This window comes from Carlito syrichta, unplaced genomic scaffold (genome assembly GCF_000164805.1).
Source record: "Carlito syrichta isolate Samal-C Ts95f unplaced genomic scaffold, Tarsius_syrichta-2.0.1 Scaffold313465, whole genome shotgun sequence".
Taxonomy (NCBI): domain Eukaryota; kingdom Metazoa; phylum Chordata; class Mammalia; order Primates; family Tarsiidae; genus Carlito; species Carlito syrichta.
Window position 1 is genome coordinate 176,650 of NW_007257561.1, and position 26,227 is coordinate 202,876.

The 26,227-nt window shown below is 36.4% G+C and overlaps 1 protein-coding gene across 1 annotated transcript in view; it reads right to left on the reverse strand.

Annotated features, from left to right (window-relative positions):
- Positions 1–14,644: 14,644 nt before the first annotated feature.
- The window catches only part of PLCL1 (phospholipase C like 1 (inactive)), a 66,391-nt gene continuing 54,808 nt past the window's right edge, over positions 14,645–26,227 (reverse strand). The window contains exon 5 of the mRNA XM_008070507.2: positions 14,645–15,119. Within this exon, the coding sequence (XP_008068698.1) occupies positions 14,937–15,119 (183 nt within the window). The 3' untranslated portion in view covers positions 14,645–14,936. The remainder of the gene's footprint in view (positions 15,120–26,227) is intronic.

Genomic DNA, 26,227 nt, shown 5'->3' on the forward strand with positions numbered 1-26,227 from the left:
TTAAGTTCAAAGTACTTTATAATTTCCTTTTTAATTTCTTTGTCAGCTCATGAGTTATTTAGAAATGAGTTATTTAGTTTTCAAATGGAGACTTTTCAAAGATATTTTTACTATTGATCTCTAGATTAATTCCTTTGTGGTCAGAGAACATGCTTTGTACAATTTTAATCCTTTTTAATGTATTCACACTTGTCTTATGACCAGGATATAATCTATATTATCAACTATTCCGTGTGCAGTTGAAAAAATGCATATTCTGCTGTTGTTGAATGGAATGTTCTATAAATGTCAATTATGTTAAGGTGGTAAAACACATAATTGGAATCTTCTATATCCTTAGTGATTTCCTGTCTAATTGTTGTATCAATTATTGACAAAGGAGTGTCCAAATTTTGGCTATAGTTGTGTAATTGTATATTTCTCTTGGCAATTCTGTAAGTTTTAGCTTCAGGTATTTTGAAGATCTACTAATAGTTGTATAAATATTTAAAGTTAAATTACATCTTCTTGATGAACTGACCCCTTAATCATTATTAAATAACTTTTGTGATTCCTGGTAATATTCATTACTCTGAAATCTACTACATCTTATATTAGTATAGCCACTTCAGCTTTGTTTTGATTCATGTTAACATGGTAGTTTTTTGTTTTTTTTTTAATTTTAGATTCAGGGGAGTACACATGTGTATTTGTTACATGAACATATTGTATAGTGGTAGGGATTGTGTCTCAGATGGCCCATTCCCCAGTTAGTGAATATTGTGCCCCATAAGTAGTTTCTGAATCCTGACCCCGCCTTCTCCTTGCCCTTTATTGGTGTCCCCATAGTCTATTATTCCATCTTTGTAACCGATTAGTCACATATAAGTGAGAACATGTTGTGTTTGTTTTCTGTTTCTAAGTCAATTTACTTAGGATGATAATCTCCAGTTCCATCCATTTTGCTGCAAAGGACATGATTTCATTCTTTCTTATGACATGTGTAGTATTTCATGGTATATATAAACCACATTTTCATTATCCACAGATTGGTTGATGGGCATTTAGGTTGATTGCACATCTTTACAGTTGTGAATTGAGCTGTGATGAACATGCGGGTGCAGGTGTCTTTTTTGTATAATGACCCCTGCTCCTTAGGGTAGGTATCTAGTAGTGGGATTTCTGTATCAAATGGTAGATCTACTTTTAGTTATTTGAGTTATCTCCATATCACTTTCCAAAGAGGTTGCACTAATCTACACTCCCACCAGCAGTGTATACCTGTGCTCCTTTCTACACTTCCATATCCGCATCTATTGTTTTTTGATTTTTTAATAATTGCCATTCTGACAGGTATAAGAGTCACCAGGTATTTAGTTGTGGTTTTAGTTTACATTTCCCTGATTATGAATGATGTTGAGCATTTTTCATGAGTTTTTTTGACCATTTGTGTATCTTCTTTTGAGATATGTCTGTTCATGTCACTTGCCCACTTTGTAATGGGGTTATTTGCTTTTTTTCTGCTGATTTGTATGAGTTCTTTGTAGATTCTGGATATTTGTCCTTTTTCAGATGTATAATTTGCGAATATCTTCTCCCATTCGGTAGGTTGCATATTTTCTCTGTTGATTATTTCTTTTCCTGTGCATCAGCTTTTTAGTTTAATCAAGTCCCACTTATGTATTTTTGTTTTAGTTACGTTTGCTTTGGGGATTTTAGTTATAAGTTCTTTGCCCAGACTAATGTCCATAAGGGTTTTTCCTAGGTTTTCTTCTAGGATTTTTATGGTTTCAGGTCTGATATTTAAGTCTTAATCCATCTTGAGTTAATTTTTGTATATGGAGAGAGTGGGGGATCAAGTTTCAATTTTCTGCATGTCACTATCCAATTTTCCCAGCACCATTTGTTGAATAGGGTGTTATTTCCCCAGTGTATGTTTTTGTCTGCTTTGTCGAAGATCAGTGGTTATAAGGATTTGTGTTTATTTCTGAGTTCTCTATTCTGATCCATCGGTCCACGTGTTGCTCTTGTACCAATACCATGCCGTTTGGTTATTATAGCCTTGTAGTATAATTTGAAGTTGGTAATGTGATGCTTCCAGCTTTGTTCATTTTGTTTGTTTCTTAGGATTGCTTTTGCTATTCTGGCCTTTTTTTGGTTCCACATGAATTTTAGAATTTTTTTTTTTCTAACTGTGAAAAATGACATTGGTAGTTTGAATCTGTAGATTGGGTAATATTTGGGTAATATGGTCATTTTAATAATGTTGATTTTTCCAATCCATGAGCTTGGGATGTTTCTCCATTTGTTCATGACCTCTGCAATTTCTTTAATCAGACTTTTGTAGTTCTCACTGTAGAGGTCTCTTTGGTTAAATAAACTCCTAGGTATTTTTGGCTGCTATCGTAAATGGAATTGAGTTCTTCATTTGATTCTCAGCTTGGTCATTATTGGTGCATAGCAGTGCTACTGCTGTGTGTGTGTGTGTGTGTGTGTGTGTGTGTGTGTGTGTGTGTGTGTGTGTTTGTGTGTGTGTGTTGATTTTGTATTCTGAAACTTCACCAAATTCATTTATCAAGTTCAGGAGTCTTTTTGGAAGAATTTTAGGGTTCTTTTGGTATAAGATTATATCATTGGCATAGAGATAGTTTGATTTCTTTTTTTCCTAATTTGGGTACACTTTATTTCTTTTTCTTTCCTGATTGCTCTGGCTAGGACTTCCAATACTATTTTGAATAGTAGTGGTGAAAGTGAGCATCCTTGCCTTGTTCCAGTTCTGAGGAAAAATGTGTTCAACTTTTCTCCATTCAGGATGACATTGGCTGTAGGTTTGTTGTATGAGTATATGAGTGTGTGTATGAGTGTGTGTGTGTGTGTGTGTGTGTGTGTGTGTGTATGAGTGCAAGTGTGTGAGTGTGTGTGTGTATGTGTGTATTAACTTTTATTATTTTGAAGAATGTTCCCTCTATGCCTATTTTGCTAAGGGTTTTTATCATGAAGAGATGCTGGATTTTATCAAATGCTTTTTCTGTCTATTGAAGTGATCATATGATTTGGGGGTTTTTTTGTTGTTTTTTTTTATTATAAAGATGTGGGGTACAATTCAGGGTTAGGTATGCAAACATTGATTATGCAGGTACCCTTGTTCATGAAGTATGCCCCTCCTTCCCTTAGCAGTTTCCCTCAACTGCCAATCCCACCTCCCTCCCCTGACAGTTTCCCACTACTGCCAATTCCTCTCTTATAGTATTATAGTTGTTCAAGGTCCACTTATGAGTGAGAATATATGGTACTCTGTTCTTTGTTTCTGTGACAGATCACTGAGTATGAACGACTTCAAATTCACCAAAGTTGCTGTTAAATCCATATGTTTGTCTTCCTTTATGGCTGCATAATATTCCATTGTGTATATGTACCACATTTTTTTTTATCTAGTCGAGCTTCAGTAGGCAACATGGTTGGTTCCATGTTTTTGCTATTGTGCATAGAGCTGCAACAGACATACTTGTGCAGGTATCTTTTTTGTAGAATGATTTGAGTTCCTCTGGGTATATTCCCAATAGGGGAATTCCTGGGTCATATGGAAGATCAATTTCTAGTTCTTTCAGAAATTGCCACACTGTCTTACAGAGAGGTTGCATTAGTGTGCATTCCCACCAGCAGTGCAGAAGCATTCCTTTTTCTCCACATCCTCGCCAGCATCTGTTGTTGTTTTATTAATGATGGCCATTCTTACTGGGGTTAGGTGGTATCTCAATGTGGTTTTGATTTGCATTTCTCTGCTGATGAGTGAGGCTGAGCACTTTTTCATGTGTCTGTTGGCTGTCTGTTCATGTCTTTTGCCCACTTTTTAATGGGGTTGTTTGTTTGTTTGTTTGTTTTTTCCTTGTAGATCCTAGATGTTAGGCCTTTATCAGATATACAGTTGGCAAATATTTTTTCTCATTCTGTGGGCTGTCTCCCTGCTCTCTTGACGGTTTCTTTTGCTTTGCAGAAGTTCGTCAGCTTGACAGGTCCCGATAAGTTCCCACTTGTCTATCTTATTTCTTAAGGTATTGGACTTTAGGGTTCTGAATAGGAATTGATTGCCAGTTCCAGCTTCCATAAGGGTGTCTCCTGCATTTTCTATGATTCTTATAGATTGAGGTTTTACATTTAGGTCTTTAATACGTTTAGAGTTAATTTTTGTGTATGGTGATAGATAGGGGTCCTGTTTCAATCTTCTGCATGTGGTCAGCCAGTTTTCCCAGCAGCATTTACTGAATAGATTCTGATTTTTGTTTTTAATTCTGTTTATATAGTGGATTACATTTATTGACTTGCATATGCTGAACCATCCTTGCTCTCCTAGGATAAAACCCAAATGGTTGTGGTGTAGTTTTTTTTTTTTAATGTGCTGTTGAATGTTGTTTGCTAATATTTTGTTGAGGATGTTTGTATCTATGTTGATAAGGGATATTGATCTGTAGTTTTCTTCTTTTTGTTATTCCTTTTCCTGGCTTGGTATTGCAGTGATACTGACCTCAAAGAATGAGTTCAGGAGGATTCTTTCCTCTTCAGTCCTATGGAATAGCTTCAGTAAAACTGGCACTAGTTATTTTGGTTTTTTTCTTTTTTCTTTTTTTTTTTTTGGAAGGTCTGGTAGAATTCCGCTGTGTGTACATCAGGTTCTTGCCTTGTTTTTGTTAGGAGACTTCTAATTACTGTTTCAACCTCACTATTTGTTATTGTTCTGCTCAGCGTTTTTATTTCTGCCTGATTTAAGGTTAAGAAGTTGTATGCTTCCAAGAATGTATCCATTTCCTCTAAATTGTCCAGTTTGTTAACACTGAGGTGTTCATAATAGTCTTGGATAATCTTTTGAATTTCCATCATATCAGTTGTAACATCTTCTTTTTCATTTCTAATTGAGCTAATTTGAGTTTTCTCTCTTTGTTTCTTAATTAATCTAGCTAGTGGCCTATACATTTTGTTTATCTTTTCAAAGAACCAACTTTTTGTTTCATTGATCCTTTGTATTTTGTTTTTAAATACCAATTTCATTTAGTCCTCTGATCGTCGTTATTTCTTTCCTTCTGCTAGGTTTGGGTTTGGTTTGTTCATATTTTTCTAGTTTTTTGAGGTGTGACAGTAGGCTGTCAATATGTGATCTTTCAGCTTTATTAATGTAGGTCTTAAGTACTATAAATTTTCCTCTGAGCACTACTTTGACTATGTCCAAGAGATTTTGAAAATTTGCTTCACTGTTGTCATTCATTTCAAGGAATTTTTAATTTCTGTATTGATTTCATTGTTGACCCAAGGATCATTCAGGAGCAAATTGTTTAACTTCCATGACTTTGGTTTCATGAGTTTTTCTTGGAGTTAATTTTTAGTTTTATTGTGGTCTGAAATGGTGTTTGATACTATTTCTTTCCTTTTTTTTTATTGAGGCTTTGTGGGCTATTCTATGGTTTATCTTGAAGAATGTTCCATATGCTGATGAGAAAAATGTATATTTGGGGGATAGAATGTTCTGTAGATGTCTGTAGTTCTAGTTCCACTCAAGTCCTGTTTAACTTCAATGTTTCTTTGTTGACTTTCTGCCTTGATGATCTTTCTATTGTTGTCAGTGGAGTGCTGGAGTCTTCCACTATTATTGTACTGCTGTCTATCTCTTTTTTCTAGGTCTAGTAGAATTAGTTTTATAAAACTGGGGGCTCTTGTGTTAGGTGCATATATATTTTAAATTGTTATGTCTTTGTCTTCTTTTAACTGTTGTTAATTTAAAATCTATTTTATCTGATATGAGAATAGCAACTACTGCTCATTTTTGGTTTCTATTTGTGTGAATATTTTCCCCACCCCCTTACCTTGAGTAAACAGGAGTCTTTGTGGGTTAGCTGAGTCTCTTGAAGGCAACAGATATTTGGGTTGTGTTGTTTTAATCCATTCTACCAGTCTATATCTTTTTAGTGGAGCATTGAGATCATTTATGTTCAGAGTTAATCATGATATGTAAGGTGCTATTCTACGCATCATATTGATTGTTATTGGTTGCTTTGTTTATTTTGTGTATGTGTTCATGTTTCCTAAAGCCTGTGAGCTTTATGATTTCTTTTTTCTACTGCTTTCATTTTTCTACTGGTGTATGTAAACCTTTTGTTTCAGTATTTAGGACTCCTTTGAATATTTCTTGCAGAATTGGTCTAGTGGTGACAAATTCCCTCAGCATTTGCTTGTCTGCAAAGGACTTCATTTATGAAACTTAGTTTTGTGGAATGCAAAATCTTTGACTGACAGTTATTTTGTTTGAGGAGATTGAAGATGAAGTACCAATCCCTTCTGGTTTGTAGGATTTCTTCTGAGAAGTCTGTTGTCAGTCTGATAGGTTTATCTTTGTAAGTTATTTGATGCTTTTGTCTCATTTCTCTTAAAATTTGTTCCTTCACGTTAACTTTGCATAACCAGATAATTATATGCCTTGGGGATGACATTTTTGCAATGATTCTTCTAGGGGTTCTTTGGACTTTTTGTATCTGGATGTTTAGATCTCTGGCAAGGCCAGGGATTTTTTTCCTCTATTATTCCCTCAAATAGGTTTTCCAAACATGTTGCTTTCTCTTCTTCCTCAGGAATACCTATGATGCTTAGGTTTAGATGTTCTACATAATCCCACATTCCTTGGAGACTTTGTTCCATTCTATTGACCCTTTTTTCTTCATTGTTGTCTGATTGAGTTAATTTCCTTGGCCATTGCTTTGTTAAACTCTGGTCTGGCCATTTGGCTCTTTGAACTATGGCTGCCATTGTTTTATTAAGCTTTGGTTCCCTCTCCTACCTTGGGGTGGTGAATCTCCTCCTTCTCTTTTTCTCTGTCTCTAGCTGACTTTTTAAATCAAGTATATTTTCCAATTTTAAAAAAGTCTTATCTTCAAGTTCTGAGATCCTTTCTTCTACTTGCTCTAGTTTGCTGTTAAAACTTTCTACTGCATTTTATACTTCCCTAAATGCTTCTTTCATTTCCAGAATTTCAACTTGGTTTTTGTTTTTTGATTTTTTTTTTTTTAGATGTCTATCTCTTTGAAGAATTTTTCATCCATGTCCTGAATAGCTATTTAAATTTCTTTATGTTGACTTTCAATTTTCTCCTGAAGTTCATTGACCAATTTTATCATCAACTTTTTGAATTGTATATCTGGAATTTCAAAAATTTCATTTTGGTTAGGGTTCATTGATGAAGAGTTGGTGTTGTCTTTGGGGAGTATTGGAGAGTTCTGTTTTTTTCATATTGTCAGAATTATTTTTCTGATTCCTTCTTATTTGAGTCAACCATTTCTTCTTATTTGAGGTTGGTAGGGTTGACATAGGCACTATAGATTTTCCTTTGGTGTGGTAAGTTTCTCAATTAGATGTGGTAGCCCTGTGCTGTGTACCAGCACTGGCTCACAGTATCCTGAATGGCCGGAGTGGCTTGGAAAGTGTTTTCAGCTGGTGCTTGGGATCAGGTCCTCCCCATAGCTGAGTTATTATATTTCATGTGGTTGGCTGCTCCATTGACCCCTAGCCAGGAGATGGTGCTTGTGGGAGAAAGTCAGCAGCAGTGGTAGCCATAGGGTTTCTCCTTGACAAAGTGTTGCTCCAAGGAAATGCCCAGCCAGCCTAGACAGAGGGTGGGCTCTGGTGATTTCCCAAGTTTTCTGTCTGTTTTGAACATTCTAGGATAGTGCAGGAGATGAAGCACGCTGCAAGTGTGAACTCTTAGCTGCCCCATGGGGTTTAGGAGGAAGTCCCAAGCTACTAGGATAATGCTGTTGTGTAGGGCAGGCCCAGAAGAGTTCACAAGGAGAGTGAGAGGTTGTTATGGCAACACATCCCTCCCAATTCCCACCTTGGCCTCTGACAATCTACAATCTGAATGTCAAGGTGCAGCTGACCTCATGGCCTCAGTGTTCTCAGGCAACCTGCCCATCCAGGAACTGTCTACAGCCTAGAGTTTACTCTTGCAGCCCATTCCTTCCCAAGCTGACTGGAAAGCAACTGCTCCACCCTGCAACGGTTGTGTCCCTGGAAAATGGTGGCTGGTGCTGCTCAAGTCTTTTTTTCCTATACCACTCCATGGCAGAGCATGGTTGTGGGAAAGGTACCTTCCCATTAGGGTACAGGATCCCATAAGGCCCAGGGAGCCCTGCAAGTTGGTGGCAGGAACACAAAACTCCCAAATTCTCATCACTCACCTTCCCTACGGTGTCCAGAGGCTGTGACGTACTGTGGTGGTTCAGGCAAGAGTCCAGTCAATTCCAGCCCAGATTAGTGGATTTTTTTCTTCTTTTTTCTCTAAGTGGTTATTATTACTCCTTTGGAGACTCATGGGGTATGTACTGGATCCGTTCATCTCTGAATGCTGGGAAATTCTATCTTGGTTTACTCTTAGGAAAAACTCACACTAGCTGCCTTATGTCAGTCATCTTAATCTGGATCTCTGAATATTGTTTTCTTATCATGGTATATCTTTTCCCATCCTTTTACTTTTAACCTATTTGTGTCCTTATGGTTCAAGTGTGCTTCTTGTAAGCAGCATATTGTTTGGTCCTTTCATTTATTCTGACAATCACTGCCTTTGAATTGCAGCATTTATATAATTTACATGTAATAAAATTATTAATATGTTTATATTTTCAGGACTATCATCTTACTATTTGTCTTTTATTTTCCCATATGTTCTTTTCTCTCTTTTTTTTTCTATTTCTGTCTTCTTTTGGATTAATTGAATGCACTGTTATGGTTCCATATTATTTTCTTTACTGGCTTATTAGTCATGACTCTTTGTTGTTTCCATGGTTGATTTAGAGTTTTAACTTATTACAATCTACCTTCAAGTGATATACTATTCCACATATAGTACCAGAATCTTTCACTCCTACCTATACTTATCATACATTTTACTTTGATATATGTTACAAATTCCACATTATCGTGTTGTTTTTGTTAAACAGTCAATTGTCTTTTTGAGAGATATAAGTAATATACGTTTTGCGTACACAATTGTACCTCGTTATTAACAGAGGATTGGTTTCAGGACCCTCTCTCCACCCCTGCAGATACCAAAATCCATATATGTTCAAGTTATATAAAGTGGCATAGTATTTACATATAACCTATGAATATGAACATTTTCCTGTATACTTTAAATTATCTCTAGATTACTTAAAATACCTAATAAGATATAAATGTAAATGCTATGTAAATCATTGTTGTACTGCATTTATACTTGTATTATTTTTAATATTTTCAATCTGAGATTGGTTGATTCACAGGTGTGGAACTTGCGGATATTGAGGGCTGACTATATTTACCTCTGCAGTTACTATTTCTAGTGCTCTTCATTCCTTTGTATAGATTTGCATTTTTATTTGATATCATTTTTCTTCAGCCTGAAGCATTTCCTTTAACGTTTTATGTAGTGTAGATCTACTGGTGATGAATTTAGATTTTGAAATTTTTTGTTCTAAAATTCATTTTCACTGGGTATACAATTCTAGGATTACAGTTTTGCTACTCTTTCAGTACTTTAAAGAAGTTGTTCCACTGTTTTCTCATTTGTATTGCTTACAGTGAGAAATCTGCTCTCTTCTTTTATTGTCTGCTTTTAAGATTGTCTCATTATCACTACTTTTGAACAATTTGTCTGTGGTGATCCTTGATTGTTGCTGTTAAATGTGTCCTCCAAATTCATAGGAAAACTTAATCATCAGTGCTACAGTGTTGGGAAGTGGGGCCTGATAATAGGTAATTGGGTCATGAGGGCCTCACCATCATGAAGGGATTAATGTTGTTATTATGAGAATGAATGTATGATAAAATCAAAGTATCTTTCAAATGGGCTCTCTTGCCTGTTCACCTTCTGCCCTTCTGCCATGGGATTACCCTCACCAGATGCCAGAGCCATGTTCTTAGACTTCGCAGCCTCCAGACTGTGAGCCAAATACATTTATCTTCTTTACAAACTGCCCAGCTATGGTATTCTGTTGTAGTAGTAGAAAATGGACCAAGACAGTTGTTTTTCCCATATTTCTTGGCCTTGGGATTTTTTGAGGTTCTTAGATACGTGGGTGTATAGTTTTCATTAAAAAAATGGTAATTTTTCAGGCATTATTGCTTCAATTTTTCTTCTTTCCTGCTCTTCTCCCCTATTTTATATTTATTAGACTTCTAGGAGTTATTTCACTGTTCACTGATGTTTCATTCATTGTGTAAATTATCTTCTCTGTTTCTTTTTAAAAACACTTCTACTGAGATATAATTTACATACCATAACATTAGCTCTTTTAAAGTATACAATTAAATAGCTTTTAGTACAATTACAGAGTTGTGCAAACATCATCATTTCTAATTTCAGAATATTTTCATCACACCAGAAAGAAAACTCATACCCATTGACAGTCGCTCTTTAGTACCCCTCTTCCCAGCCCTTGGCAGTCATTAGTCTACTTTCTATCTTTATGGATTTGCCTAATCTGGACATCTCATATAAATATGTGACCTTTGTGCCTAATTTCCTTCACTTAGCATCATGTTTTCAAGATTTGCCCATGTTGTAATATGTATCAGTACTTAATTTATTTTTATTTTTGAATGATCCATCATATGAATATATAATTTTTTATCCTTTCATCAGTTGATGGACATGCTGATTATCTTCACCTTTTGGGTATCATGCATAATGCTGCTATGAATATTTGTTTACAAGTTTTGTGTAGACATGTGTTCTCATTTCTCTAGGATTGCTGGGTCCTATGGGAACTCTGTGTTTAACATTCTGAGGAAGTAACAAAATGCTTTCCAAAGCAGTTGCACAATTTTACGTGCCTATCAGTCATATAGGATGGAGGATGGTTCCAATTTCTCCACATTCTCACTAACATTTATTATTATCCATTCTTTTTTTTTTATTATTAGAGCCAAGCTATTGAGTGTGAAGTCATAGCTCATTGTGGTTTTGATTTGTGTTTTCCTAGTGTTTCCATGTGCTCATTTTTCATTTGCATATATTATTGGAAGAAAAGTCTATCCAGATCCTTTATCAATTTTTTATTGGGTTGTCTTTTTATTGAGTTTCAATCATTCTTTATATATTCTTGATGCCAACCTATTCTATTGTGTCAACCTTTTCACTTTCTTACTGGCATCCTCTGGAGTACAAAAATTTTTAATATGGATGAGATTATTTATAGTCAATGAGCATATTAAAATGCATTTAATATCACAGGAGATTAAAGATAAAGGGAAATAAGGTTTTTTAACCTAGTAGATTGGCAAAAATAAAAATTTTAAAAAAATATTATTAGCAAAGATTTGAGCACTTTCATAAACTCCTAGGAGGAATTTAAATTGAGCAAGTATTCCAGAGACGATTTGGCACAGTATTTCAAAATCCTTCATAACCCACTGTATCCTTTGACCCAACAATTCCATTTCTGGAAATTTATTCTCAAAAAAAAGTTGAACAACTTTGTGAAAATGGATTTTATCACTGAAGTGTTTATATAACAAAAAATTAGTAGAGAAAGGTCTAGCAATAGATGCTTACGTATATTATGGTAAATCACAAAATAAGACATTATATAATTATTATAAATGATAATTTGCATCAAGAGTCACCACCGAAGATGTCCACAGGACCCAGATGTCATATAAATGAGTAAGGAGGCTCTCTAGCAAACTGGACAGTAAACACCCCTTTGGAGAGGGTAGCTCCAGTTAACTGACATCAAGCAAGAAGTGTGTGTGTTCATGAAGTGGGGAGGGAGACTGTCTTGTGTGGCCAGAATATCCAATATTTTAAAAGAAGCAGGAAATTGAATTTTATGTGACATTTCTGACTTTCAAAAGCTGTCTATTGCTTAAACATTTTTTTAAAATGATTCAAATAAAACACATCATTTGTGTACTAGATTCAGTTCAAAGGCTGGGAGCTCTAATGTATATATATATTTATTGACACAGAAAGATATCCATGACATATTGTTAAAGTTTTAAAATCCTATTACAAATAGTTTATATAATATGATTTCATTTTTAAAAAATAAAAAACATATTATTTACATGTATAAACTCTAAACAATGTCTGAAAGGATATAAATCAACATGTTAGTAGTGGGTGATTTGTATGTTCTTTTGTATACACTTCTCTATTTTTGTTTTTAAGACTGATCATCAATATTGTATTTTCAGAAAAAATATAGCTCTTTGTATTTGTGGTTATAAAGGAAAGAGTTAATAGTCTGGTTTAAAATTTTAAGAATAAATTTAAAATATAATTCAGTAAGTAGTCTTGCACATAAAATCAGACAGAACTGAGTTCAAAATCAATTTTTCTTGCACATAAAATCAGACAGAACTGAATTCAAAATCAATACCTCAATGGCCTTGGACTTTCTCACCTGTAAAATGTCAGTGATGATACCTTCCACCTCCAACTCAAATCCCCTTAGTGATATAAAAATGAATAAATGAAAATAGAATTAACATCTAAAACACTAGCTTTCTTGCATCACCAAAAGCTAAGTGGATGAAAGGAGGAAGAGGTGTTCTTCTACTGCAGTTCAAGCCTAGCAAGAAGACAGATGCTCCTAGATTGTAACAACTTAGTGGGGTCATAATAAGCAAAAGGTTTTGCTTGTTTTGCTATTCTGTCCAGAAGCAAGAACATATAGTCTATTCCCTTACAACTCCTTCACTCTCATTCAAAGCTCCTCTCTGCCCCACATCTCACTTCCTGTCTAGCAACAACTCTCAATGGAATGGAGCAGAGAGTGGCTGACAACCCATTGCCAGAAGTAGCAGTAGTTGAAGTGGAATCCTTATTATGGTCTCAAGGATATTTGGGTAGGTTCTAAGTGTGAGTGGAGCTAAAGGACAAATGAAATAAAGGAGGGAAGCTATTTCCAAAGACTGGATTTGACCCTGAAGTAAAGAAATGTATAGATATTCTTTGAGTGTGCAAATCTTTATCTTCCCACCTGTCTGTATCCCCATAAAGGCATGGATTCACCCAAGTGGAATTCAAGGTAGTGAAGAGGTCCACAAGTGAAATCAACCAATTGGCTGATGTAAGGTGTGCTTTCTTTCTGTCTATACCACCTCTTTTCATCATAGAGTGTTTAGACACCTGCATCCCACTATTCCTTATACCAGTAGGTTAAGTATAACGGAAGGTAAAGAAAATTTTTCAGGCTATTATAATACATTGGAAACTTGCCTTCAAATGACTTCAGGTATCTCCTCTCCAAGTGCCCAGTTTTAAAAGAAAGAAGTAATTTCGTCATATCTTGTCCATGGTAATAACATATCCTTTAAGATATTTTTTATATAGTAAACCATTTTCATTATCTTTCCTTTTCAACCAACTCACAATAAAAGAAAACAATAAAAGTGTTTTTTCATATCTTTACTCTCAGTAATGTGCAACATGAACATATAGTGTTAAGAAAAAGTCAGAAATAACACAGCTATAGACGATGTTTGTATTTGCAAAATTTAACAATTATTTTCTCTAGGTTCCCCCCCAGTTAGCATATTTGTTAATCAAATTAATTAAGAAGCTTTTCAAAATAAAAGCAATGTTTTAAATAAATATATTATTTCATAATCATAGAACATTTAGTTCTGTTGGAGGTAACAAATATTACACTCAGTACTTTATGAAGACATTAAGGTAAAAATGGTCTCAAAGCAATTATAAATGTACCCTAATTAGTCATTTGCTTCTTTTTGTGTGTGTATTTTTCTATATGTGTTAAAATTATGTTATAGGTGTTTGGTAATTAATTAGTTCTTAAATCATCACAGAGATATTATCTGACCCACAGAATTTATATCAGCTCAGCGTGATGGTATTATATTGTTTGAACAAAGTCTTTAAATTTAAATTTAGTACCCCAACTTAAATCCAATCTAAGCCAAAACCTTTGAGCTGCCCATGTCTGTTATAGAAAATGAATGCTAAACTCCCAGCTTGGAAGATTGAGATCTTTCTACAAATTTTGAGATTCTAGAGCAATATTATTGCCATATCAAAATCCTAACTGTAACAGAGTTTTCCATGAGTTTCAGAGTACCACATATGTCGGTATAAGTTTACTTATGACCAGCTTTTTCATTAAATTTATGTTTAGTAAACAACTACAGAAAACTTCCTAAAATTGATTTTATTTAATAAATATTTCAAAGAGTTTGCTAACTTACAGAATGACTTTGTTGATCTTTCCAGAAATTCTGATCATCTGTTTTATCTTTCATTCACTTTTATTTCTACTGTGATTCTTAAGAATTTTTCTAATCTATATTTAATCTACCAAAACATCTATGCTTTGATAAATTTTGCTTCCTTCAACAATAAGCTATGCTAAGACTTCTAAATTAAACGTTAAAGGCAAAGAAGTAAAATTAAACACAGCAACAGGTACAGTAAGTGTTCTTTAGAATTTCAGATTAACACATTTGTCCTAAAAGGAGAAAGATAAAGGAATAACTTACTAAACTAATAGTGCAGCACAGAATAGATAATAGATTTTAACAGGATTTCTCTCTCTCTCTCTCTCTCTCTCTCTCTCTCTCTCTCTCTCTCTCTCTCTCCCCCTACCCCCCTCTCTCCTTCTCTCCCTCTTTCCTTCTCTCCCTCTCTCCTTGTCTCTTTCACACACACACACACACATACACACACAACACGCACACACACACACTTCCACATGAACCCATACATAGGTGTTGACACACGTCTCCAAATTTAAAATACTGCGGTTTTAACTTAGATAAATTAACTAGACTAAAATACTGACATTGTGAAAATATCTATGTCCAAACACCCCACAGAGGGCATCTTTTTGTGAGTTTCTAAAAAACAGAGAAAGAAAATAAGAATGAGAAGCCAGAGTCCTTGACAAGAAGGACAAATGAACGCATCAACACTGCTAGGGTCACAGCTTCCCGTTCTCCTCGCCACTTTCCTTCTCCTCGATGGCTTCCAGGCTGCGCTTGATCTTGGCCTCAGCACCACCGCTGGGGGCCTTACTCAGTCCACAAGACAAGCATGCCAGCTGGATCTGCTTCATATTTTCTAGAGCTTCATTCTTGGCATTCTTCAACAGATCTCCTTGGCCCTACAAACAGGATAAATAGACACCAAAGAAGAAAGTTATGGACCAGGCATGTGCTGATGGCATTACTCTATATCCTTAGTGACATTGCTGAATGAGGAAACAGACTCAGACCTACAAACTCACTTTTCCAGGGTTAACCCCAAAATTCTTTTCTAACATTATTGAGGGACTTTGCTCTTTAAGTCAAGGACCTCAACCTGAGTCTGACCAACTGGCTCTGTGGTTGGTGGTGGTCCCTTGAGATTTCTGTCATGGGGAACCCTCTTTCATACTGAGGTCATCAACTCTTCCATCACCATGGTCCAAGACTTTGCACACTGCAGCAATTCCTACCCCACCCAAATCTAGTATCCTTAGATTTGGGAGAAAACAAGGAAAGAAGTGCTTCCTTAAAGAGGAAAGTGAAAATAAGGCCAGGCACACTGACTCACACCTTTAATCCCAACTTTTTGGAAGGGCCAAGAATTGGAGAACAGCCTGGGCAACATAGCAAAGCCTGGTCTCTATCAAAAAAAAAAATTGCCGGGTATGGTAGAAAACGCCTGTAGGCCAGCTACTCAAGAGGCTGAGGCAGGAAGATCACTTGAGCCCAGGAGTTCAAGGCTGCAGTGAGCTATAATCATGCCACTGCACTTCTGCCTGAGAACACAGTGAGATTGCATCTTTAAAATGAAGTGAAAGTAAAATCAGCTCCTCAGTGTAACCAAGTTTACAAACAAAGCATCTTCTGTAAAATAAATCACATATCCTTATGCTTGGTGAGCTAATTTTTAACATATTGGGCTATCCTTGCAATCTGCCAGTTATTAAAGTACTAGTTACCCACATTCCTTCTGTACTTTTCCAATGTTCCCATCTGGCTGATGGAGAAAAAGAGACTCCAGGGACTCAACATGTCAATCAAAACAAAAAGTAAGCAAGGATCGCGGGAATATATTAGCCACCATTCACATCAGGGCCCAACAGAGATCTGTTCCCTCTATTTTTATGTATTATTTTAGTTCACTGTTAAACAGTCAAGAACAAGGCTGAGGTGAGTGGCTTGCCTGAGCCCGCAGGTTTGAGACCCGCCTGGGCAACTTGGCGAGACCTCATCACTACAATAAATCGAAAAATTAACCGGGCAGGGTAGCGCGCGCCAGTAGTTCCAGCTACTTGGAAGGCTAAGACGGAAGGATCGCCAGAGCCCAGCAGGTCGAGGCTGCGGTGACCAGGAGCGGCCACTGCACTCCAGTCTGGATGATAGAGTGAGACTCTAACTCAAAAAAATAAAATTAAATAAATAAATAAAATAAAAAATAACAGTCAAGAACATATTTGACACTGGGACTACTCTCAGGCAGTGCCCGAGAGTGTGACCTTGAAACCAAAGGACAATATGGGAGGAGATGGATTATGCCGATTGCTGGAACATTCCTCTACAAAGCAGAGGCTCAGAGAAAGAATCAATTCACCTGTCTTAGCAAGGTACTCCATGATGCACTGGTATATCTTTCTAATCCTATGAATGCTTTTTCCTGAGGGTATATGATGAAAGGTATGTTTTAAAAAGTCTGAGAATATTTCACTTCTCAAAATCTATATTAACTATTACCAGTTCTATCCTATGTAATTATAGCTAAATCCTTCTCCTAGCAGTCTTTAACTATACAAGATGAATAAATAGCTTTACCTTATGTTTGTGTTTAAGTGGACTTCCTGTCAAGTACATTCATGGCACAGAATTTTAGAAGACTTGGAGGTTGAACAGGATAACCTTCCCAGAAGAGAAAAGGCACTAAGCCTGATGAAGTTAATTGACTGACCCAAGCTCACAGCTGATTAATGACCAAACTGGAAATGACATTCAGGTCTCTGGCCTCCTAGATCAGTGCTCTATGTATTTTCTAAGGAAAAAAAAATTCACTATGCCAGCAAAATTTAGGAAGTCTGTTCTTTTTTTTGTAATTATCTCAATTTTGTTGATTAAGAACTGAAGCTTAGAGAGGCTTAGTACTTTTTTTTGTTATTATTTTTTGAGTTAGAGTCTCACTCAGTCATCCAAGCTGGAGTGCAGTGGCATGCTCATAGCCACCACAGCCTCAATCTGGTGGGCTCAGGTGATCCTTCCACCTCAGCCTTCCAAGTAGCTGGAACCACAGATGCATGCCACCACACCCAGCTAATTTTTTAAATTTATTGTAGAGACAAGGTCTCACCATGTTACCCAGGTTGGTCTTGAACCCTAGGCTCAGGCAATCCTCTCACCTCTGCCTCCCAAAGTGCTGGAATTACAGGCATGAGCCACTGTAGCTGGCTAGAGTTTGTTCTTAACAGTGTAGACATCAAGAATAAGTTCCCTCTGGACATTGACAAGGGAAGTCACATCCACTTTGAAAAATGCAGCTCTTAAGTAATAATAATAACAATATACTGATGTAGAAAGTGCTTACTCTGCACAGACAATCTTCTCTGTGCCTTATATGTGTTCCTCCATTCAAGCACCACAGCATCCCTATGAGATAGGCACTTTAATTATTCTGAAATTATCAATGAAAAAACTCAGGCCCAGAGCAGTGGCCTTTCTCAAAGTCAAACAGCTGCTAAGTAGTGGAGCTGGAGTTCGAAGTCTAGCAGTTGACTCCGGAGCATGTGGTCTTAACCACTGCACGATATGGCATCTCTTAAAGGAAAAGCATGCATTCTCTACAAAGCACCCTAAAGCCTCCTATTCATCATTACCCATGGAAACAGCACGGATAAAAAGAAAAGCATCACCCATGTGACACAGCCTGACAGAACTTAGAGATGGCATCTAGAGCCAGAAGACAAGGTACAGCCAGAACACACTGGAAGAAACGAGAGTCGGAGTGTACTCCATCACTTTCTCCCTGGGCCATTTTCTCTTATGCAAAAACGATGTAAAATCCTCCAGCCTTCCTCACAGTTCTAAGATCAAAGAAAATATGTCGAAGAACTGCTTAATGATTTAAATCATCACAAGTATAGAAATCGCAGTGCTATAAGGTGATTTGGAAAGCTGTTATCACTACTATAATACATATCTTGGTGTTGGATATGTTTTAATATAAATTTGACTGTTTAAAATGCATCTACAAGAGTCTGTTTTACAGAGATAATGCATATTGCTACTGTTTTCACAAATGGAAAGATTCCTTAAAAACAAACTATTCAAAATGAGATTATACCCGCCTTCATTTTCAGAGTATTACTTTTAATTGTTCCCTTTTCATTTAATTTTGAAATCTTCATCAAGCATTTTAAAAGCATAACAAAAGCAAAACTGGCATCTTCCCTAATTGTAAGAGAACAGTGAAACATGCAAAAGCATCAAGTTTGATAATCCTGGTGCATAATGTTCTCACTTCCCCTTTTTCTACAGCAGGTTATGAAACATACTATAATCAGCCAGAAAGTCATCTCATTGGTTCTGAGGGGTGTTAGCTAGGCCTAAATTCCAGACTGTGCCAGTTCTGGTCAATAGAAGTCAGTCTCGAAAACAATGGCCAATTGGAGAAAACAGTACGTACCAGTGCATAACTCACACAACTACATCATCTCCTGATCACCCAGGAGACAACACGTACTAGCTGCCTGACCCAGGCAGAAAACAAAATAGAAAAGCCAGAAGTCAAACCATTAACTAATAAAAGAAGAAAAAAATTCATAAGTTGTAAAGAGTGTACATTAAAACACATATAAAATTCTGTTTGTTTGTTTGTTTAAGAAGGAAAAATAAAGGTCATCTTTATGTTCTATGGTTCAAGGAATCACATGCCGTCTCTCTTCTTTGGGTCTTCCCAATTAAGGTACCAAAACCAAAATAAAGTTTCATCCTAGGCAAAAATCATAAAAAGGCTGAAGTTTGAAGGAAAATAGAATATAAACTGGCAAGGCCCTTATATTCTTTGGCTTACGTTCAAGGAACTAAGCCTACATTTTCCTTTGTCTCCCTTAACCTTTTAGTTGCATTTCTATGGATAGCCAAGTGGCGCCCAAACCTGCTCATCCTAAGTGATTGGCTTGCTTAGCATAGATGTTAAGATATGTATAGTTTAGTCATTGATACTTACCCTGCTTGTGTGATTTAACTCAGACATTAACATATCCTGCTTGTATGGTTTCACCTTGCTTTGTGAGATTCTCTCGCCCCTTGCTACATGAGAGGGAGTCCTTCCAATCCCGCTGTTTCTCTGTCTCTTTCTTTTCTCATTCCCTCCCACCAACTCAGGCCTTGATCAGTGGAGGCTGGACCCCTGCAGAAGTTGATTGCTAACAATCCCCTCCTGGCCTTCTTTATTAATGCTGACTTTTTCCCCCATTTTGTGTGCAGCAATTTCCCCTAATCATCAAGTGATATTCTCTTTCTCTCTCTCTCCAGCAAACACTAGATCTCTTCCCCCAAACAGCTTTGTCACGTGTGCCATTTCCTCTGAGATGTCTTAAGTGCTGTATTCAGATCAACTAAGTCATTTAAAGGCATCCGTCTGTAGTATATATTTAAAGAGTGTTCTAATAAGGCATTCTTAGGAATATGCTTCAATCCTAATCTTCCCATACAGAGGTCTTGGGGGAGAAGAAGAGAGGAGAGAAGCCCCAAATAATTCATCTCACTTGATGGTATACAAGTTGAAACACCTCTTGTATACTAAAATAAGCCTGGGGTTGTTATGGCATGGGATGCAAAATTAATACACAATTTGACTACTGAATGTTCAGCTTGAAAGAAATATCAAGCCACTGCTGGCATTTCTATACTAGCAGTCCTGTGGAGATTTGCAGTTTCTCTCCTTTGGTACCAGGGATGCTTCAGGGAAAAAAATGAGAAGGACTGCTTTAACCTAAAGGAAAATAAGGGTTATTAAGCATATCTCAGGCTAAATGATGTTGATGGGACAACAGAACTAACAGAAATTTTGAGAAAAATGGCCACTGTTAACTTCTACAGTCATTGGCTTCTGAATGCTAAGCTTCAACATATTGGCGATTTCAACATATTTAGAAAGTAACACCTGGAATCATGGAAGGCCACAGAGATCATTATAGAAATTTGGAATCCAAAACTTAATAATGTTTAATGACCATTTTTAAAACCAACATTAAGCATTTCTTACCCAATTCTTCCAACTGCATTAAGCTGCAATCAAAGCACATTATCTAGAAATCAAGACACACCTGATGCCATTTAGATCACAAATCAGGCTGTTGGACTATATATCACCACAATTTTGATTACTACTAATAAATGTATTATTGACAATAAAATAGTATCACAACAATAAACAGTAGCTGATATTTATTAAACACAATATACTAAGCATAAACCAATTTGCACACTTTATCTCATTATATCCTAACCATAAGAGAGGCTAGAATTATAAATGTAAATTATCTATTAGTTACATATTTTATAATCTATCAAACAACATTTAGGATTTGTGTTATTACTGTTCTTACCAAGAAATGCAGTCCCCCACGTCTGTTTGAAAATAGTTTTGACTATAACCTGTCAGATGAACTCACAAAAGACATCATGGCTCTGTCACACCCAATTTTCCCATGAACTGCTCTGTCCCTTGTGATATTAGTAAACGTAAGAGCTAGAGAACATAATAACCAGTGTCCTCATCATGTGTAAAGGAAATGCGTGGGTTGTTTCAGAGCACACCACAAATATTCAAAACAGCTAATTGGGACTCTGGGAATGAAAAGGCCCCACGTACACATAGCTACACACATAAACAATTGCAGCTCTCTCTCCAGGCTGTCTTGTGTGGGTACCTTTGAGCAAAAGCAGACTTGAGTTCCCTCACAGTCTTTCCATGGGAGAGTCCACCAACCACATTCAGATCACCCATGGATGGTGCTGTCCAAGAAGTCAACCACAGGCACCATGGTGAAGTCAACAGGTCCTAGCTTGGTCCAGCCACCACTGATGTATCAGACTGTGCACAACTGCCATTTTACTGGTTCAAAAACCTTTTTTTTTAATTTGGGGTTTCACTCTGTCACCCAGGCTGGAGTACAGCAGCACAATCATAGCTCACTGCAGCCTCGGCCTCCTGGACTCAAGTGATCCTTCTGCCTCAGTCTCCCCATAGCTGAGACTACAGGTGTGTGCCACTACACTCAGCTATTTTCAAAATTTTTTGCAGAGATAAATTCTCACTATGTTGCCTAGGTCAGTCTCAAACTCCTGGACTCACACAATCCTCTCAACTCAGACTCCCAAAATGTTGGGATTACTGGCGTAAGCCATTGTGCCTGGCCAAAAAATCATTATTTGGGGGACTTCTTTATTATTTAAGGAAGTTATATACTTTGCTCTAAAGAGGTAAAAAGAACTGTTACAATATCCTCCAAAGGACAACATAATGAAAATTAAATTTAAATGTGAAATTCGAAAGATCTTTTTCTACATGTATTTTTCAAATGACATTCTGCATTGTTATAATATCTTTTGTACCAGGAAATCTCGACTAATCTCAATTTTTAAAAAAAGAAGAGCCGTAGCTACTTCAAAATGATAATTAACTGCTTCTTAAGCAGAAAACCCTTTTACTAGCCATTTTTTTAAAAAATAGTTTTTAATACATAGGAGACTATTTTATGTCCTTGTATATACAGAATATTATACATAAATGAAATTGCTTAACAGTATTTAACTGTTATCCACTAATAACATGATACTAATAAAATTAATAATAATCCAGTAGCAACAGTGTTGGCCACAGGTACTGATGAAGACCATCTGCATTACACAGTAAAACCTACTGCGTGGAGATGGGCTTGTCACCCAGAGCTTAACAAAGAAGTGTGAGATGTAATGGCTCAAACTCCATCTATCATCCCTATTGTACTTGGTTCTAAGCTATGAATATGTTCATTGAGATACATTCATCTCTTCTCTTTGCTTTAGGAACAAGGGTGGTATCCTTTAGCTATCAATGAGGACTTGGGCTTTGATTTTTATTTTATTCTTTAATTCATCAAACAAATATTTATTAAACACTAATTACTATATGAGGGGGACCCGCAAAAAACCCAGAATTAATTTATTAAAAATTATGTATTTATTCTTATATGCTTAAACTTCAGTCACCTTCAAAGTACTCTCCGGTTGATGCACTACACCTGTCGAGATGCTTTTCTACTGCTCAAAACAGTATTTGAATACATCAGTGTTGATGCCTTTTAGTGCTTCTGCCATTTTTTGTTTTGCCTCTTCCATATCGGTGAAACATTTCCCTTTGAGGACTTTTTTCATCCGGGGAAACAAAAAGAAGAAGTTGGGGATGAGACTGGGTGAATAGGGATGGTGGAGCACAGGACTCAACGCCATTATGAGTCAAAAACTGTTGAACACTCAGTTTGGTGTGGACAAGTGCCACACGTTCTTCATGTATATCACCCATCATGAAATGGGCAAACACATTGAAAGAATCTCAAAAAAAAAAAAATTCACTGAAGCCAAACGCTGCCTCCCACAACAACACAAGCTGGTACACTGATGCCGATGGGTTCCTAGAACACTTAGCTGGTGGGGGAAGCCTGTGCTACAAAGGGACTTGCTCTCCAAAAGATAATTCTGTTTTTTTGGGGGGAGTTCCCCCCTTGTATACCAGTCTTGTAAGGTATCCTTTATTATCCTAAAATAAAATTATAGATAATATAACCTATTTATACATTGTTAAAAATAAAATGAATATATTACACTAGCTATAATATAAAGGAGAAATAAGAGAATGGTCTTTTAAAATAAAATAACATGTCTTGCGATGTGTGAATGCTCAGGCAGGCATACCAGAGGTTGTCATGCAGGAGGCAGGTGCCTGTTCTTCCTTAATAGGAATGCAGTTAGATTTAAAAGAGAAAAAGGAAAATCAGATGCTGTTCCACACACAAAAATTATAAAGGAAAATTATAACACAAATATACCATATAGACACTAATATGATATAATGGCAACAGACCAGACTTATTTGCATATAATAAAAGAAGAAATAAGATAAACTTAATTAAGGTGAAGAGAACATGCCAAGACACGTATAGATGCTTGCCATGGAGAAAAATACCTGATAAAACCACTGAGAAACTAATGTGCGCACATCACACCAAAATTAAATTTTTCCTGTGATTGATAATATTGGCTTCTACTCTGTTGGAGCTGGTAGGATACCTACCATGGGTTGTCAATAATAACTAAAAAACAAACATCCAGTTAAAACCATTATCTCACTTCCCAGCTCATGCCATTATTACTATATGGCAATTATACAATCAGTGAACAAAATGCCCAGAGGGAATAAACTGTTTAATATTTGGAAACTCTGTCTTTATTTCACTCAGGCTTCCCTCTCAGTAATGACATTTTACTCATGTACCCATGTACTGGCCTTTCACACAGCTTCTTGTAAATAAAAATAATTAATTAATTAATATTATTTACTAAGGTACTCTAATGTGTATTTTAGAAGGTTTAGTCAGGCAGGATTTAACAAAAGTCTTGCAAGACACAGGGAGGTATGCCACGCTACCCTGAACGGTGTAGACCATCAAGCATTCTTGCCAGTCCTAAATGCCAGGAGAATCCTTCCAATAACCTCCCCAATTTCCAAAAACATTCCCTGGGGGGAGGGGCTACTGTGCCCATTAAGGACCACCAGGCTGGACTACTGGACCCCTCCAATAGTAGGCATAGACACCAACCCTGGCCCCAGAGAACTTAAGCATAGTGAGGGATACAGGCATATATCAAATAACCACAAAAATAAGGCATGTCTAACCACAAGTTAAATACCTGAGGGAAAGGAATGTGATGCCCTAAAGACATGTAAGAGATCAGCGGAGGCCTCCCTGAGAAAGTAACAACAGAAAGTCAAGCAGCATCAACATTTCTTTCTTTGCATCTTACAAAAAGTGAAACACGGCACAAGGTTCTCTTGATGCTTGCCTTGAAGTCTTCACTCCTACAGTCTACAGATTCAGACACAGATGGTGTGGGAGAGTGTTCTGGAAGGATACTGCCTCTATGGCACAGCGCCAAAATTGCCTAAAACATCCCATTTTTCCTTATATTTTCTCTACTTAGAATTTATTTTGTTTCCTTGAAATTTACACATGAAAGAAACACTGAAAGTGAAAAACAGTGAAGTCCCATTTAGTGATGGTGTCATTTAATTCTGTTAAATAAGAGCTCTTGGTAATTATTTCAAATTTTTGAGACATTTGAAGGACTGTTTTCATAACTTTACAGATGAAGAAATGAACCCAAGAAAGCTAAAAAAAAAATAATAATAATACATTGCAGCTCATGCAGGAAATAAGTGTGAGGGAAATAATAAGGTCTTCTTCCCTGGCCAATAGAGCTCTTCTTATCACTGTATTGTTTGTTTGCTTTTAGGTGTTTATTTATTTATTTGTATTTAAGTTCATTACATGTTATGTTTGTTGCACATGTCATCTAATAGAACTTAGAAATTCAGAGAAGAAAAAATAGTGTAAGTCCTCTTTGTTTTAAAAGAAAAATAATTTGATAGAAACTTATGAATGTCCCAGACATAAATACTCCCTTGCACTGATACTTTGATTCCTAACTTTTGTATTCAACATGGGTAGAGGATTTGGAAGCACTTAATAATTTTAATCTGAGCCAGATTTTCAGAAAACTGAAATACAAAAACAATGGTAGAGAATTCACAAGTGAGTAAAGAGCTAGGGGGAAAAAACTGGTTTTCAATGTAAAGATATCATCACAAGTCCTGATAGATCAGATCCAAAGAGAAGACTATTGAATAATTAAATTTATTATAGGCACCACCTGAGCATTTTAAAGGATGCTGTTAATGTGAGGATTTACCAGTTAATTCTCAGATCCCCAGGACAGCGATATTCCCTTGCTGTATCCATAAGCTCCCAAAGCCCACATAAGCTGGCTGCCCAAGATGATGGCACACACGAGCTGAGGAGCAGAACCAGAACTCCAGGAGTGATGATGGAATAAATCTGATCCTAAGGATTCCACATTTCTCTTATATAATAACAATTTGGCCTAGAGACTTTGAATTATAACCATATTGCTATCTTATTGGTGAAATTACAGTGTGAGCTCCACTAATATTGCACCTGGGTGCAAATCCTGGCTCCATGACTTATTAGTTTTTTTAACCTTGGCAAGATTTAACCTTGGCCTCTGTTTCCTCATCCATAACTGGCCATAATAATTGTACCCATCTCATAGATTTATTGTGAGATTAAGAGAGCAAATACATGTAAATCCTTTAGAACAATGCCTGGCATATGTGGCAAACTCTAATGATTGTTAATAATAATAATTATTATTATTATATGTGACTGGGCACAGTGGCTCACTACTATAATCCTAGCACTTTGGAGGCCGAGATGGGAGGATCAATCATTTGAGGCCAGGAGTTCAATACTAGCCTAGGCAATATAGTGAGATCTCATCTCTACAAAAAAATTTTTTTTAATTTTTCTTAATTAGCTGGGTGGTGGCATGTGCCTGTATTCCCAGCTAATAGGGAGGCTGAGGCAAAAGGATCACCTGAGCCCAGAAGGTCAAGGCTGCAATGAATTGTGATCATGCTACTGCACTCCAGCCTGGGTGACAGAGTATGATCCTGACTCAAAAACAGTAATAATATAACTATTATTAATAGGAATATTATTATTAATTATTAACCATTATTATTATGTAAACAGAAATAACCATGTTACAGATAAGGCCACTGTACTTTATAATGTGAGGAAACAAAAGCATCTTGAAATTTAAAAAGCCAAGTTGATAATATGGGGAGAATAAACTGTTACTGAGAATAAAAGCCAGGATTGGATGATTCCTTAATCCAATGAAAGACCCCATTATGTCTAAAATAAAAAGAATAACAATTGCACTAATGTGAGAATGATCCTTGGGGAATCCCAGAAGGTGCTATCCTCCCTTCTCCAAAAACATTTTTCTTGCTTGAAATCTAAAGGCTGAAAACATCATTCAGTGTAAAATACCGAAGCACTGCTCACTGTTGGAATAAAAAAAAAAATTAAAATAGCTACTTCTTTTAAGCCAGATGAGAAAGCAAAAATAAACT